Below are 16,955 nucleotides of genomic sequence, written 5' to 3' on the forward strand. Positions count from 1 at the left end.
AGCTGTTACTATCACCACCAAAAACAAAGATTGCCACCCCCCCACAGCCTAAACAAACTGTTGGGGCAAATGTTGTTAGCAAGTACCTATGCAGGCCAGCATGGCACACGAGGGAGTAGGTGACCAGCACAACGCCCACCGCCTTTGACTCCCCAGTCGCGATGTTTACACACCGCACCAAGTACTCATTTGACCTAGGGGATGCCCAGGACCGTTTCAGATAATCGTCACTGTTGTTGGCCGTGAGCGGGAATGCAACTCTGGTCGCCGAGTTCGTAGGGCAGCGTGCTAACCACTGTGCTGCGACCACGATGGCCAAAAACAGAGGCTGCAACACAAAACATAGGTTCACCCAGGGGTAAGGGGGTGGGACAAAAGGGGCAGTTGTTCCCCCCAATGATATTTTTAGATTGCCGTTATATGTCAGAGAGCATTGATTCCCAGCCTGTCTGGATCTGCATACCACTGTCAACCCTAAAAAAATGTTTCACGAACCACCAAGCACCAATAACATATTTGTCAATATTAAAACTGCTCCTAATCGTAGCATGCGCGGACCGTTTCCCATGAACTTAAGGAACAACGGGTGTGAATTCCCTGTCAGTCCCGTCACAGACCGTAGCCCTCCGATGTGATTTTTGGGCGTTACCACGTGTTGTGCGCCATGACGTATCACTCTACGTGCTGGCAGCTTCTCTTAGGGCCTCCATATTCGGTTGCAGAATACGCGGCACAAACCCGAGAACACACCAGAGGGCTATACAGCACGATTCGGCTGGGCGCTACTCACAACAACGGCAACGAGAGGAAGGGGTAAACCATTCGCTAGCCGAACGGAACCAGGCAACAGCACCTACCATTATTTGAAGACGTGAAGAACAAAGCAAGTAAAGCATAAACAGTACGACCATCTAAATGTGTGGCTTTTACTGAGTGGTAATCGAGTGGACATACGAGGTATGTGTTAATGTGTAACCACGAGCCCAAACATTCCAAACAATGAATATTAAAGCGAGGGTCGTCCACTTGCCTGTAGATGATGTGCTCGGCCTCTGCAGTTGCTGCTGCCCTTGACTTCCTGTCCTTCACCAGATCCACGCCGACAAACAGTCCCTGCCCCCTGCGGAGATTCGCGGGGAACGGCATGGAGAGAGCGTTGTTCACTGTGGCTCCTCACAGCAAGAAATACCTGCGTTCGAGTCTTGCCTCGGGTGCCTTTCTCTGTGGACTTTGTTATGTTTTCCCCCTTATTCTGCACGAGGGTTCTCTGGGTTTCTCCCATAGCTAAATGTACGCATTGTAATTTGTGATGGTCAAACATCCTAACTGAGGAACCACCTGAAAAAGAGTCTTCAAAATCAGTGTGGCTCTCCTGGGTAAATAAAAAATACTCACAATTGTCATTATTCTAACAGTTGTATTATCACGGTGAAGCTCCGAGTCTTACCAACCACAACCAGGTAATCAACTCGCTAAATATGCCCCCAGCTCAGTCGATCATTGAGTCTGGATAACTGGGTCCAAGGTGAATGGTCTCGCATCCAAAGACGAATCCTTGGTTGCGTGACCACGCCAGCGAATTCAAGAGGTGTTGCAGGCGTGGGGCTGCGGGATGAGGCCAGGAGGTGGTAGAGTCGAGTGCCACCCCCCTCGTGTTCGAGGATTTTCTCCGTATCCTCTGGTTTCCTCCCACGTATGCCAATCGTTCAATAAATGGTAGTGTCCAAATATCCAAATGCAGCAGGGCCTTTCTAAAGCAGAGTCTTGAGACTCTGGGGCTTTTCTGGATTAATAATTGGGTTCAATGCTGTTAGCTACGATAGGAAGAGACACAACACAGCCCACGGTGTTGTCATCGTTATGCGAACCCGTTCCTCCTTGTTTGACTCAGCTGCAGTGATAAACAACATGCAATCTCACACGTGCACCGAGCTACTTAAACCCGAGAGCGCATGTGATGGAAACCCAAACTTGACAAGCAGGTTGTTATAAACAAGAGGACATTCGTTTTCTCGACTCAAAATTAACAAGTTATCACGATCTTCTTGGTTTTTTCGGTAACGTCACGTAGAATGGAAATAATAAAAATAAAACATAATAAAATAATTCTCACGACGTTTCGGCCACAACGCAAGCAGCTGTCCTCACGTCGTGAGAATTATTTTATTATGTTTTATTTTTATTATTTTATTATTTCCATTCTACGTGACTTTACCGAAAGAACTAAGGAGATGAATCCCTGCAGTCACGAAAGCTTTAAATCGAAAGTTATCACGAGGCTTGAATTTCCACAAAATTCCCACCCTCTCGTGCGAATTAGCTATCGCGCGGTGTACAGCAATTAAAGTTTGACAAATCACAATGAGATACACAGAGAAGAAGCTGTAACAGATAGTGGCTCGTGGCAACCTGTGGCTCCAGATTGAGGAGGCTATACAATCTCCAATCCAGGTGTTGCAGTGCCAGCGAATGTGTGCAGGTGGATTGAGCGAGTAACTGGTATGTTCTGGCAGCAGTGGCTACATCGCCAGTGGTGTCCAGGCCATGCAGCGTGCCGTGATAAACTCCTCTGGTGGGAGCCCAGCGCTGGTGCACTGTGGCCACACCGCTGCCTTCGTGTTGCAATCATTAGTGAATCCACCTGCGCGTGACAGGCACAGGGGAGGCCAGTATTCTCGCTAAACTGGAGCTGCAGGCGCGCTCCGCACGAGGCATCTCGCCGCTCTGACATTCGTTGGTCACCTGATGTCGCCGATGATCTCGTGCCTCGTCTTCAGCTCATTGAGCAGCTCCACGAGGTAGCGCCCGGTGGACACGGCATTTTCCCGCAAATTTTCCTTCTCTATGATGTCCAGCACCGACAGGGCGATGGCGCACGACACCGGATTGCCGCCAAACTGCCAATAAATGTGACAAGAAGGTCAGTGGCGGCTCCTGCAAAATCTCTCAGGGGGGGCAAATGTCTGGATGATTGACAAGGTCCACCCATGCAATGAATAAATTAACAGCTTAAGCATGTAAAGGCAACTTCACTTCTTTAATATTAATGAAAAATAAAGTGACTCTTACAATACATCTTGTTTGTTTCTATACTCACTATTAAAACAAACCACTCAAGTTTATTTTATTAAAGATTCCACTAGGTGGCGACAAATTATATTGTTGGATGAAACGTGCTTACGTATGATGACGTAAGCACGTTAGGGCGAGCCCTCCCGGAAGCCATAGAGAATGCATTGCAGCGCCCCCCGTTCGAAAAAAAACATCTTTGAATGTAAGTCTATGGGGCCCCTCGGGGCGATTCTCAGCCGTAGTGAAATCGCCCAAAAGAGGCGGTACTCCACAGAACGTGACATGACGCTGATTGGACTATATCCAGAGGCTGACAGTGACGGCTAGCGTGACTCTGTGGTTGAATGACATTGGTGGTGCGTCGCCCAATCGCCCTAATGAAGAAACCGCCCCTGAAGAAGGTGCTAAAAAAACATTTCTCAGCCGCTGGCAATGACATCAGCTGGGTCATAACGTCTTGTTCCAACTGTTGGACGAAACTGGCCTCACCGGTTTTGCCAGCGGCAGCGCACTGGACTCAGTGGTATAATAATTATATGCCGTGGTCCCTCGGTGAACGATACAAACTGGTTTCACGAAAGCCATCGTTAATTGAAATGATCGTTAATCGAATGTAGGCAATACATATTAAAGGCTTAATTTGTTCGAAGACGATTGGAAGTTCACATTTTTCACCCTAAAAATAGAATTTATAATATTTAAACACGCAATAAAAAAAACGTATAAGGACAAATTAAAACATTAATGTTAATAGAAACATGGATAAATAATTAATACATAGAGCATAAAATTTTGCATACATTTAACATAAAATGTAAATGCTTACCTTAGGCTAAGAAGGTGGATGGCTTAAGGAGTTGATGGAGACGTTGGGGTGGCAGAAAACAGTTTTCCTCACTTTCTTAACATTAATTTTAGGGGTCATTGTTATTGATGTTATTTAACATTCAAATAAAACAACATGAAATATTCAAGAGAGCTGTTTCCATAAGTATTAAACCCACATCAAACATTTAAAAGCAAGCAGCCAGTTGCTCTCAAAACGCTCATAAAAGGGCGTCGCTGATTGGCTGAGGTCTGCATGAGTCCAATTAGGAGCGCTATGATTGGCCGAAATTGCCGGCCGCGTGGTATCGTTAAACGCATCGTTTGTTGAAAATGTATCGTTAATAGAAACAATGGGACCCTATGGGAGGCGCATCGTTAATCGAAATATCGTTCATCAATGGCGTCGTAAAAAAACCCACCGTACAAGTTTTGATACGCCTGGAGCGTCTGATGGCATCTCATCAACACGTTTGAATAGGCACTGCCAGCAACAGCTGTCCCAGTGGGCACAACTCCACAAGGTGACTCAGCACCTTGTCAACATACGGGCATTAGTCTGCCAGTATGGGGCAATGATTGTGTCGTGTGTTAACCCAATTGAGCAATTTGCGAGTCATTTTGGCAAATATGGCATATTCGCACCGTCATCCCAGCACTTGATGGCCTACCCATATCAAATAATGTCATGGGATCTTTAATGTCCACTGTTAAGCAGACGTCGCGTGCTATGATCGTGGTTAATACCACGCAGTAATAACTAGGGCAGCCGCTGGGTCAGAACCACAAACCTTTGCAACAAGCAAAAAACGTGCTCGCGCTGGGCCGTGTCACCACCGCCCCATATTCCGTGCGCCCATGAAATGCTCGTTCAGCCAAATTTCCACTTCGTTGAGCTATCATTTGTGGCCAGGTTGCTTCTCGAAAAAGAGCTATATAGCTCAGTGGGCCTTACCGGGTAAAATAAAATAAAAAGTATATTTTTAGAACAGCTCGGCAGTGCTGGTGAGCGTGCGCGTTACTCACGGTGTTGAAGTACTCCACGCCGCTGGCCCTGAAGCTGTCTGCCACCTCGCGGGTGGTCACGACGCACGATATGGGGTGGCCATTGCCGATGGGCTTGCCCATGGTCACGATGTCGGGCACAAAGTCCTCCCCTTGGAGCTGGAAGGCCCAGAAGTGGCTGCCGACCCTGCCAAAGCCGACCTGCACCTCGTCGGCGATGAAGATGCCTCCAGCTCTGCGAACGTGGCTGCGTGGCGGATAGACGGGCAGTGTGGGGAGGTGGGTGCGGGTGACGATGACAGGCAACGGGGGAAAAAAATCCACGCGTGAGTCGCTGGGCTGCGGCAATCGGTGGGCCAAATGCGATGGCCGTAGTGTTACGGTAAATAATGAACGAAAAGTGATTGGGCATATTTGCAGAGCGTTTAACTTTTATGTTATACGTTGGCAATTATTGGTAATTTAAGAGCAAAAAAAAAACATTGTCACTTTCTCGAAATAATTCAAGCAAAATGCATCAGTGTTTTTACATGCTGAACCACGCCAGGTGTAAAAAAGCTGACAGCAGCCCAAAAAGAAAAGGCAGAGAAAAGCAGCGGAAAAACGCGAATATTAGCTCCAGGGTAGAAAAGGCAGAATGGCGGTTTGGTCACGGTCATTGTCGAGTACACGAAACTGACAATTGTCAGGACTGAGCATGCCTACGGCTGCTACTGTTGTTGCTGATAATCACAGAATCGTCAACAAAAGGACTCTGTTGACTGTCATTAATCCCATGCTTTGCATAACACGATTCGAGTCTGAATAGTTTAATTATCGTATAAAATTACATTTCATTGTCAATCCAATGTTGGAGGAAGGCCTCCACATGCTGAGTTGAGAATAGGGGTAGTTTGACCATACTTCACCATGCTGGTTAGTGCAGATTGATCAAGAGAGACAGCCAGAACCAGTTCAAATATTATTAAATTCAAATCACCGCATTTATGGTTCAGTGTGCTAACCACTGTGCCACCATTTGATTATTTAATTGAAATGCGAAATGTATATTTGTCTTCCAGGGAGCTAATTAATGTTACTACGTCAGTTACTTTCTTTTCATTAATGCTTCCTATATGAAAATAAATCTAAAGTGTGTTGTTGTTGTTGGAACAATACATTTTGAAAAAAGCCCAACTGTGCAATCGTCGTATATCGTGGGTAGTTTTAGAAGTGTCAACGTACAAAAAAAAATTCTAATCCGGATGTGACAATTAATTCAAGCAAAATTTTTCCAAAGTCATTACCGTTGCGCCATTGTATTTCCACAAGGCATCTGCAGTTAAAACATAGTCGTTGCTGCACGTCAAAATTATCTCAGCACTTCTGCCAATATATATATATTCACACACATATATATATAAGGCTCAAGCAATTAAAATAAGCCAAACGCAAACGAGAGAAACCTTATTAACATTTCAAAAATTAGATAAGAAACATGAGCTCGCATGTCAAAATCAGTGTGAGCAAGGCAGAGATCATAGGGAACGACAGAGAATAAAATGTAAAAGTTTGACGTGGTGAAAACGTGTATTTGTTTGAGAAGTAGGTTTGCTGGTTGCGAGTCATGGTGAGGTCATGAGTCGGCATGCAACATACTCGGCGACCTGCTTGAAATATCCGGGCGGGGGGATAATTTGTCCCCCACAACTCTGCATGGACTCGGCCACAAACGCGGCGATCTATGGTGGAGAGACAATATCGCGCTTGGCGACACGCGAGGCAATGCCACACCGTGCACTGTCCTCTCTTAAACACCGAAAACGCGACATCCTTTCGTTTTTCTCCACACAAATCACAAAGTTAAAAGCGTCTCCCCGCTCCGACGAGCAACTGGCGCGGCGCTCTCACTAACATTGGCGGCCCTGAGCCAGTCGTGGAAAATCCACGTTCCCATGGCAAGGACCAGTTTATCCATAGGACAACCGCTGTTAACTTCCCACAAAGTGGTACTCCTTTTATCGGCGCCGGAGTGGTGATGGGCTGAATTAACCCCCCGATGGGGGGGGTTTGACTTTGTAATCTTTCGAATTGTGAGCCAAGTGCTTCTAACAATAGCATCACACACCCTGTTCGATTTTTCCGAAAATGTACATTCCCAGCGCTTGTGTCAGTCCAATGCTGGATGAGGGCCTTCCCATGGTGTTCAGCTCACGGTGGCGGCGGGGGGTGGGGGTACGTTTATTCGACCATATCTAGACCACTCCGTTCAGTGCGGGTTAGCGAAGGTGGGTATCGTATATGTGGCAGCGTAATAGAGTACAACACTGGATTCTGCTGCACTGCCCAACTGCTACAAACACAGCAAGAAACATTCTTGTACACCGCATTGTTCACGTGCGAAACGGAAAACAGCATTCACGTTGATCTTATACTGCAGAACACGTCATGCATATATACAGCTATTATTTAAGCAATGCGTGCTGATGTTGCACCGATGGGGGGGGAGGTGAAGCTCATCTTCTGCAGATATAACCACACCTGGCCTTCCTTCCAGCTTCTACTGTTTGTATTTTTTTCACAAAGGATCTCTTGTCCGATTATCACATTGGTATGTATGTCGAACTTATTTCACATCGTACGTAGCCAACCATTTGAGCTGTAAAGAGTCGAGTCAGTCAACGAGTGAAATATTACACGCATGGACTGACAACCAAATTGTTTCAATATTTAGAAACATTTGTTTTCCACTCTGTTTGTTAGAGTGTGCATCGACTCATCACAACGCTGCCAAGAATGTCACCAGGTGGGAATTCACTGAAAATAAATTACTACATCGATGTCTGAATAATCCACCGTAATGCTTCCACAGTAAGTCTTCTGGCTGTTTCCCATTTGTTTGAACCACGCCTCTGGGTGTGCGCGTGCGTGTTGCTTTTCTTCTCTGGAGCGCGAATACCGCGACCTTTCCCGCAGCGTGACCTTTTACTGTAACTTAATTGGGGTGCTGTTGTATGAATAAGTCGCTCCCCGTCGTACGTGAAAGGTTGTGAAAATATCACAGGGCAGGGGTGGTGTGTACAACTCGTCGACCCCTTAGGGTTGCGGATAAGGAAGGAGGCTGCCGATTGTCAGCTCTGAAATCTTGGCGACACAGTGATGACGCATTCTATCCGCAGCACGTCTCCGACGACCCTCCTTGAACACTCCATGAGTACATTCATTCATCCGTACTCCCGAGTGGAGACCAGCGACTTGTGTTGCGCACCCTTCGTAAGCGCAAACGCAGCGCCGGCGCTGTGTAGCGCGTCGTACTTACAAGTTTGTTTTCATTCAAAATTACCCATTACTTGGGGGGTAGCGGTATCAAAATTTGATTTATATACGTACAAAATTAATCTGCGCATTGTTGAAACTGGACATTGGTGAAATAGAGCTTCGTAGCTCATCAGATTCCCGCAAGTCTAAATTTAAATTCCGATTCTAACCTGTGCGTTCGGGTCGCACCGTGTGCTGTCCGGCATGACGTCTGACGTTTCGCTCAACGTGCTGGGAGTCTCTTCAGGAACGTCGGGACATCTCGCCGAAAAGAAATGCGGTACAAGCCGAAAAAAAACGATTGCAGAGCCATACAGCACAATCAGCGAACACGCGGATAGGAGGTGGTGCCCCTCGACGGTTTTGAACACCACCGACATGGCGAAGTTTTGCAACAGAGCACGACGCCCCCCATACCTTGCGTCCCTTCTTGTGAGCCTGTTCCAATAACTCTTTGACGTCGTTGGCATAAGCCGTGCCAGGGTCCGCGGTATCCTCGCGGTATTTGCCCCGGTACGTGTCCGGGCTGGATGCCTGCAACAACATTTGGCGCGCCGCGTGTGAATTGAGAGCATTCTGTTTGACTCTCGCCTCCGGCTTCAAACAGGGAGCGGGAACAGCCATCATCACGTAAAGTAGACAGCATAACACCTGTGAGTGCGTTCCTGCTAGAAGATGCGTATACAATACAAGACAATTTGCGATTCATTGTCAGATTTGTATAGCGTCTAAATGTAACCGCGCTAAGAAAGCTAAGTAGGCTTGGACAGGACATCTCACTGGAATGGCGATGGCTTTGAAAGGCCTTTATCCAGCAGTGGTTTGGTCAGGACTGCCGATGATGATATGCGACCGCATCTCAAGGCATGGGTACAGCAACGGGCACTCGTGCGCTTGTGCCTAAGTGATGGACACGTGTATGTATCTTCTTGGTTCTTTCGGTAAAGTCACGTAGAAGGGAAGTAATAAAATAATAAAAATAAAACATAATAAAATAAAATGAAAAAATAAAATAATAAAATGAAAATTATTTTATTTTATTATGTTTTATTTTTATTATTTTATTACTTCCCTTCTACGTGACTTTACCGAAAGAACCAAGAAGATGAATCCCTGCAGTCACGAAAGCTTTAAAACGTGTATGCATGTTGAACTTCGTTCGCACCGTACATAGCCAACCGTGCTAATCGGAGGTGCGGCTGCGGGCAACACTTGCTCATGGCTGGAGTCTATTCATAGCGCCACACTGGACCCGGGGTCAATGTCCTCGTGATCCCAACCGTGAAGCGGGATCTTGAAAGTGCTGAACGTACCTCTGGCACATAAGGTTCAGTAACAAAAAGTTACACATTTTCCTGAAGAGATGCGAAGGTGGTTTGGGCCTTTTGGTCGTGTTTGTTTGCTGCTTCCAACTCCATGGTGGGTTCAGGTCGCTGTGAGCTCAACACACAGCTGCCTGCCTCTTGCCTGAGCCAAACGTTCCCAGATCCTCCCGTCTGTCTGGCTGGCACTTTATTTTGCAAATAGCAATAAACTGCACACAATAACACCACCTTAATAAGGAAACATATGTGTACACATATATAATGTGACATTCCGAGTAATGGCTCTTCTTCACAGCTACATCGAGGGGCATGAGTGGGACCGCGACAGTGCTATTTACCAATCACATGTTTTATGATGTATATAGTCTAATCCCAATTTCATTAACGATACAAATTTTCCCAGTCGCCTGTCTAAGTGACCAGAAGGCAGCAGGCTGAATTCTGATCCTTGCCCCACCTCCCCTATAACCAAGTACCTGGGACTCATTCATAACACTGGTCAACACACTTTTTCTGGCATAAGGTATGCCAACGGTTTTAAGGTATCTACACTATGGGAACCTCATTTGCCAGTAAAAATATGATAATTGGTTCTTTACCCTTCTATCTGGCAACAAAACTGACACCTTTTTACAAGGAGTCATATTTGCATAGACCGCAATACCTGCAGTCATAATACAAACAAAAGAACATAACTCTGATAGTGCACATTATCAGAGTTATGTTCTTTTGTTTGTATTATGACTGCAGGTATTGCGGTCTATGCAAATATGACTCCTTGTAAAAAGGTGTCAGTTTTGTTGCCAGATAGAAGGGTAAAGAACCAATTATCGGTTTTAAGGTAATTTTGGAGTGCTGATTCCAAATCTGGCATCAGTTTTTGTCTATCACATCAGGTTTTTAAGATATAAAATATTGCATTTTCAATAAAAACTGCAGAAGAAAAATATTAAATAAATGTGGATATCTACATAAAATGATATTATAAACACACCATCCTAAACATACAGCACCATATTTTAACACTAAAGCAGTCACTGACTCGCAACAACTTGCAATCATAAGTGACAGAGTTAATTTCGGGTAAAATCAATGAAAATGGGGTATGCCGATAGCATAAAAATTAGATGTGATAGAGCAAATCTGAGATCAGATTTGGAATCAGCACCCTGAAATTAGTAAAAAAAACAGCTGCAAAAGTCCAGGCCAGAAAAATATGTTTTTTTGTTGTTGTTGACCAGTGTAATGGACTTCAGAGACCTCTCGTGTCCACATGGCTCTCTTCGCAATTGTTTGTCTGAGGCCCAGTGCCCTGAACTTCATCTGGAGCTACCTGACATCACTGGACTGGCGCTGCTGTTGGAAATCCCACCCCCACGACACCCTCATTCTGCGTGCACTCTTCGATTTCTGGACCGCGGCAACACCAGTTTCATCTTTGCCCTCCTCCAGGACTCATTTTAGTGTGCTGTTGCCCCCTGGTCCCGCACGTGTTGCCCTTTCTCTCTCCCACGTGTCGTGCTCTCATCCTCACCCTAACCCCTTTGTCAACGATCCCCTCGGCTCACTTGTTCGCCCACCACCCTCCCCAGTTTCGTTGTTGTTTTGTAACCCCAGGTTTTAATCCCGCCCAGTCCCCTCCCCAACTTTGTTACAACGCCTCGAGATGAAGTGGCATTCACACACTTGATTCAATACTTAATAGGAGCCGGTGTTCCTGCTTTGGATGGACGTATACAGTATAAACACGTCCACTGTTACAACTCATTGAGATGCAGCCACATTTAATCGTGATAGCAAATATACGGTCAGCTTGTATCACATTTGTATAATACAGATGGGCACTATCTTAAATATCTTCATAATTGACCGTTGCCATTCGACTGCGACGTGGAAGCTTCCCGAAGGTCGTCATCATCCCTAACAATCCCGTAATGTAAACAATTCACCCGTGATTCATAAATACTTTGTTTCGGATTGGCGATCGTGTACGTTTGAAGCTTTCGTGACTGCAAGGATTCATACTCTTAGCAGCAAATCTGGCTGTGACGGTCCCACCTGATGACGGAGACTTGTGTTGCCTTCGAAACGTTGTGATTTTTATTATTTTATTTTTATTAATTTTAATTTCATTTTTTACCTACGTGACTTTACCGAAAGATCGTGTACGTGTAATGTCACTTTTTGTTACAGTAGCTAAACGATATTTACTACGGTAAAAAATGTTTTTATTGACATTATACCGACACAATCTCCAACCCATTACAAACTAATTATGAATAAAAAAAAAATGCGTCACGAAATCCTTTGCATCGAATTAACAATCTACTTAGCACTTGCACGTGAGCTCATTTCTATAAATAGGGAAACATTATTTTGTTTCTACGACGATCATATCTATCCGTGTGCCTCGGCATTTCTCTCATCACGTGCTTTTGTGAGATGTCTCAACAGCTGCTGGCCGTATTGAATAAGGATGCAGCCAAAGAAAAGAGCCTTCTGCGTGGAGTAGCCCTCGGCCACTTGGAGTGGGTCCCTACGCTTGAGACCATGACTCACCACGTGCACCCACTCCTTCTTGGCGTCGGGGCCCATGTGGTTAAACTTGTACGGGCTGATGTCGATGAGCGATGTCACGTGGCCATGGTAGGCACTGAGGAGAGACGCGTACGAGTACATTTAAAATCACATTTTTTTTCCGCTTGTTTCTCAGAAGCCGCGCAAACTCTCGGTGACAGAATGACTCAGTCATGGCCGGGCTTAATTAAAATGTGAGTTATCTTAATGGACAGGATTGTTAGGATACTGAAATCGTATGCATGAATCTATTTTTAATATAAGCACCATTATTGTTCAGGTGTAACCACCAACAATGGTTCTTGTGAAAGAACAAAATGAACACAGTGTAATTTTTAGTTGTCCATACTGAATAACTTTCGTCTCCATGACCCAGGGGCATGAGACACACACATTTCCGAGGCAATGACAACACAGAGCACGGTGATAATTATCTGCACTTTTGTGGCACTGAAGGTTGCACTCGGTGTTGCTCGACACGATGATCGACGTTTCACTCCACGTCCTGGGAGCTTCTTAAGGAGCTCGATCTTCCAGCATGTAAAGGTATACGTCAGACATTGTGCCAAGCAAACCGAAAGAACCGAAGAGTATTGTGCCAAGCAACTTGCGGTATAACATGGAAACACGTTGGAGAGTTTTATGCAGCTCAACCGCAAGAACCTACTGTAATATTATTTGAAAATTATAGCCATTATGGTCACAAAAAAGAAAACATTCTCATTTACATAGGAAAGCCACAATGAGTCCGAAGGCCCGAAGGAAACCAATGGAAAGCCCACGCAGAAACGCGTACGACAGGACTGGGCCCCTAAATCCAACCAACCTACATTGATTGGTCAGCGTGGTGAAGTATGGGGAAACAACCCCCATGGATCGACATGGCGTGCGGAAGTCTTCTACCAACAGCGGATTGAAAGGGGACTGCAGATTCGATTTCTGTTTAGACCGAGCTCAGGATTCCAGGTGTGCTATTGCACAGGTGACCAAAACAGTCTTGTGTAATCCTTGCAGGTGTTGTTACAGCTGTGATGATTCTGCCATAGGTCACGTTCACTAACGTTTTGAGTTATAAGCATTTGTCATGGAAAAGTAAACACAATTATTTCTTGCGAATAGTGAGTTTTTTGTTGGATAATTTTATTTTGGGACTTAAAATCATTATTTGGAGATTGTATTTTTTTGACAAGGGTACCAATTTGAATGGATACAAGGGAATGTTTCGCTGGGAGAGGGGCTTGCTGGCAACACGGCAATGATAATATTATACAGTCTTCGGAACACTCAAATTGTTTTGCCGTGATGACATTAAACAGCCGATGAAAAGTTCCCACGAATAGAAACCAAAAGAGAGAATATGCACGGTTAGTCCCTGTCGATCTGGAGTTTAGATGTGACTTTAGTTAATTGTACAACAAACAGCTGGCGGCCTTTGAGCACTAGAGGTTTCCGGTTTGATGAGGGCAGTACTCACCAGTTACTCGAATGAGTACTCGAATGATTGCCTGGTGAGTGTGTAAACATTGCCACTCGGGAGACAAAGGCGGCAAGGCGTAGTGCTGGCCACCCACCCTCTCGTGTTCCGTTCTTCATAGGTGCTCGCCAACAGTATTTGCCCCAAGAGTATGTTAAGGCTATATGGGGGATCTTTGTGTTGACGCGTGGTTGGCCACGAAAATATTTGAAGGTTCTGTTCAGCCCTAAGGGTAATAATGTTCGCTCCTCCATGATTATTGAATCCCGTCCGTGGAGTGTGTGTGTGTGACCGGCAGCACTATCTCTTACTGATCAAGGGTGATCACGTCCTCGTGGAGTGTGTGTGTGTGCGTGACCGGCAGTACTATCTCTTACTGATCGAGGGTGATCACGTGCTCGTGGAGTGTGTGTGTGTGCATGACCGGCAGTACTATCTCTTACTGATCGAGGGTGATCACGTCCTCGTGGAGTGTGTGTGTGTGCATGACCGGCAGTACTATCTCTTACTGATCAAGGGTGATCACGTGCTCGTGGAGTGTGTGTGTGTGCGTGACCGGCAGTACTATCTCTTACTGATCGAGGGTGATCACGTGCTCGTGGAGTGTGTGTGTGTGCATGACCGGCAGTACTATCTCTTACTGATCGAGGGTGATCACGTGCTCGTGGAGTGTGTGTGTGTGCATGACCGGCAGTACTATCTCTTACTGATCGAGGGTGATCACGTCCTCGTGGAGTGTGTGTGTGTGCATGACCGGCAGTACTATCTCTTACTGATCAAGGGTGATCACGTGCTCGTGGAGTGTGTGTGTGTGCGTGACCGGCAGTACTATCTCTTACTGATCGAGGGTGATCACGTGCTCGTGGAGTGTGTGTGTGTGCATGACCGGCAGTACTATCTCTTACTGATCGAGGGTGATCACGTGCTCGTGGAGTGTGTGTGTGTGCGTGACCGGCAGTACTATCTCTTACTGATCGAGGGTGATCACGTCCTCGTGGAGTGTGTGTGTGTGCGTGACCGGCAGTACTATCTCTTACTGATCAAGGGTGATCACGTGCTCGTGGAGTGTGTGTGTGTGCGTGACCGGCAGTACTATCTCTTACTGATTAAGGGTGATCACGTGCTCGTGGAGTGTGTGTGTGTGCATGACCGGCAGTACTATCTCTTACTGATCGAGGGTGATCACGTGCTCGTGGAGTGTGTGTGTGTGCATGACCGGCAGTACTATCTCTTACTGATCGAGGGTGATCACGTCCTCGTGGCCTGTGTGCTGCCTGGCCAGGCGTAGCGCGAGGTCATTCGCCTCTGACCTGAAAGTCATTTCACAGCCGCGCGTCAGGAGGAATGTGCCAGCGTGGGTTTTCTCCCCGCCTGACCACACCTTCTGTGGAACCACAGGTAATGAATGGGGTGGCCCGGATAAACAACAACAGGATAATGCAATACATGTGTAAATCGGGCTATACAAAACGTGGGTTTTCTCCCCGCCTGACCACACCTTCTGTGGAACCACAGGTAATGAATGGGGTGGCCCGGATAAACAACAACACCAACAACAAAAACCACGGATAATGCAATACATGTGTAAAGTGGGCTATACAAAACGCATATGTTGTGTTTATCTACGTAGAAACGGGAGCGAAGACGTAGGAAGCGCGCCGTCTTGTAAAGTGATTGCTTCATTTTCTGCCGTGTTTGTGGCCACATGGGCGCAGAGTCACTGACCCGCAACGAGTAAGGAGCAGCTGATAATGAAACCAGTACGCAAGCACGGTGTATTTGCAACCCCGACACAATCTGTCCATGTATTCAGTGGGTAGAGAGCATTCCACCATGGCGCTACAATGCGGAACTTAGCTGTTATTGAACGGTGTGATCGGAGAGTGCTTGTTGTTTTTTAAAAGGCGGAGACAATTGCATATAGCTCGCTGTGCATTAGGCGGGCGTGTGACACATTCGATCAATCGGATCTTTGACGCAATCTGACGTCCACCTAACGCTCGGCGAGGCAGCAGCTCCGCAGACTGTGAGCTCCTGTTACGATGCGCTCTGGGCGAACAGGTCGTGCAATACAAAGGCGCTCTGAAGCGCTCTGAAATGCTCCGCCCAGCTAAAGGTATCTTGAATGGAGACGTAGATAACGATACCTCCTTGCCAAGAGGATAATGAGGCTGGTTGAGAATGCAAACGCTTAGGTTGGGGTACGGCTGTCACAACTTTTCACGGGGTTCCATGCTTGCGTGTTACACACACACACGCCCAGGGATTATGCTGCATGCAATTGTAGACTATAATGGCACTTAATATTCTTTGCAGTCTTATGTACCTCATGGTGTTGCTTGTTTAGAAATGCCCATATATTTAAATTGTATCCTATTAATACACTCAATAGCATTACCATGTATTGTAGCAGTATTGTTAGCATAATCTATTAGAATCTTAAGTATGAAATATTTCAGGACTGCAACTAAAGACAATGATAAGGGTCTAATGGCACAAATATCGTATGGTAATCGTGAACGTCTTGCTGTTGGAGTAGAGCACAGAGTAGAGAGGCAAACACCATCTACAGCGAATCGAACATTCTCAAGAGTGTGCTGCAGAGAACACAACATTTTCTGGGGGCAAACCGAACTCCTCAGTCGGTGCAAGACGCCAACCCTTTAGCGCGGGCGTGTGGTCCCTCATCTTAGCCATGCCCTTTAACCCCTCGCTCCCCGGGGTGATGGGCAGCAGCAGCTGCTGAGCGGCGAGAATAACTCGGGTCTCGTCCATACAACCCCCTGCAGCAGGCGTCTCTGCGACGCCTCGCCAGGAAAAGGACAAAAAAACTAACAACACCTGACACCACTAACCAAGCGTGTTTGTGTCCCGTCCTGCTTCGTCGGCGATTTGCAATTCCCTTTTACCCCGAGTTCACGAAGTAGCAGACGGAGAGCTTCTCGGGCAGGGTGTCCGTCAGCCGCTTGGCGTAGCAGACCATGTGGTCGTGCAGAAACCGTGAGTTGGTGTTGAGGAGCAGCATTTGCTTGTGGGCAGCCTGGACCACGTCTGGGTGGCAGTGGCCGACTGTTAAAAAAACGCACAAAGTCAACGGCAAAACAAAGAGTCGGCGTCTTCAAACAAACAAAAAAGTCAACGTCAGTGCCACTCGCGGCGTAAATCTGCCCCTTGCCGTCCCTGGGCCTGTGATGGGGATTCTGCATGTCGACGTTGGGGGGGGGGGGGGGGGCAGGGGGTGAGTCTATCCATAGAAAGGATTTAAAACAAAAACAACCCTGTTGACTTCTCACAATGCGGGTACAGATTGTAACCGAATCGGCTCTTGACCGGCACTCGCACTCGCACGCTGTCCTCTTGTGAGTCAAGAACTCTTGCCA

At 46.5% G+C, this 16,955-nt stretch overlaps 1 protein-coding gene across 2 annotated transcripts in view; it reads right to left on the reverse strand.

Moving 5' to 3' along the window:
• The window catches only part of LOC144934221 (ethanolamine-phosphate phospho-lyase-like), a 45,705-nt gene that overhangs the window by 12,954 nt on the left and 15,796 nt on the right, over positions 1 to 16,955 (reverse strand). For both annotated transcript variants that reach the window (XM_078859827.1, XM_078859828.1), the window contains exons 3-10: positions 16,485 to 16,644; positions 14,811 to 14,885; positions 12,084 to 12,177; positions 8,617 to 8,733; positions 6,541 to 6,623; positions 4,924 to 5,149; positions 2,743 to 2,897; positions 1,031 to 1,120 (exon numbers count right to left, since the gene is read on the reverse strand). In XM_078859827.1, coding sequence (XP_078715953.1) covers positions 1,031 to 1,120; positions 2,743 to 2,897; positions 4,924 to 5,149; positions 6,541 to 6,623; positions 8,617 to 8,733; positions 12,084 to 12,177; positions 14,811 to 14,885; positions 16,485 to 16,644 — 1,000 coding nt within the window. The remainder of the gene's footprint in view (positions 1 to 1,030; positions 1,121 to 2,742; positions 2,898 to 4,923; positions 5,150 to 6,540; positions 6,624 to 8,616; positions 8,734 to 12,083; positions 12,178 to 14,810; positions 14,886 to 16,484; positions 16,645 to 16,955) is intronic.

Source organism: Lampetra fluviatilis, chromosome 9, assembly GCF_964198595.1.
Source record: "Lampetra fluviatilis chromosome 9, kcLamFluv1.1, whole genome shotgun sequence".
NCBI lineage: Eukaryota > Metazoa > Chordata > Hyperoartia > Petromyzontiformes > Petromyzontidae > Lampetra > Lampetra fluviatilis.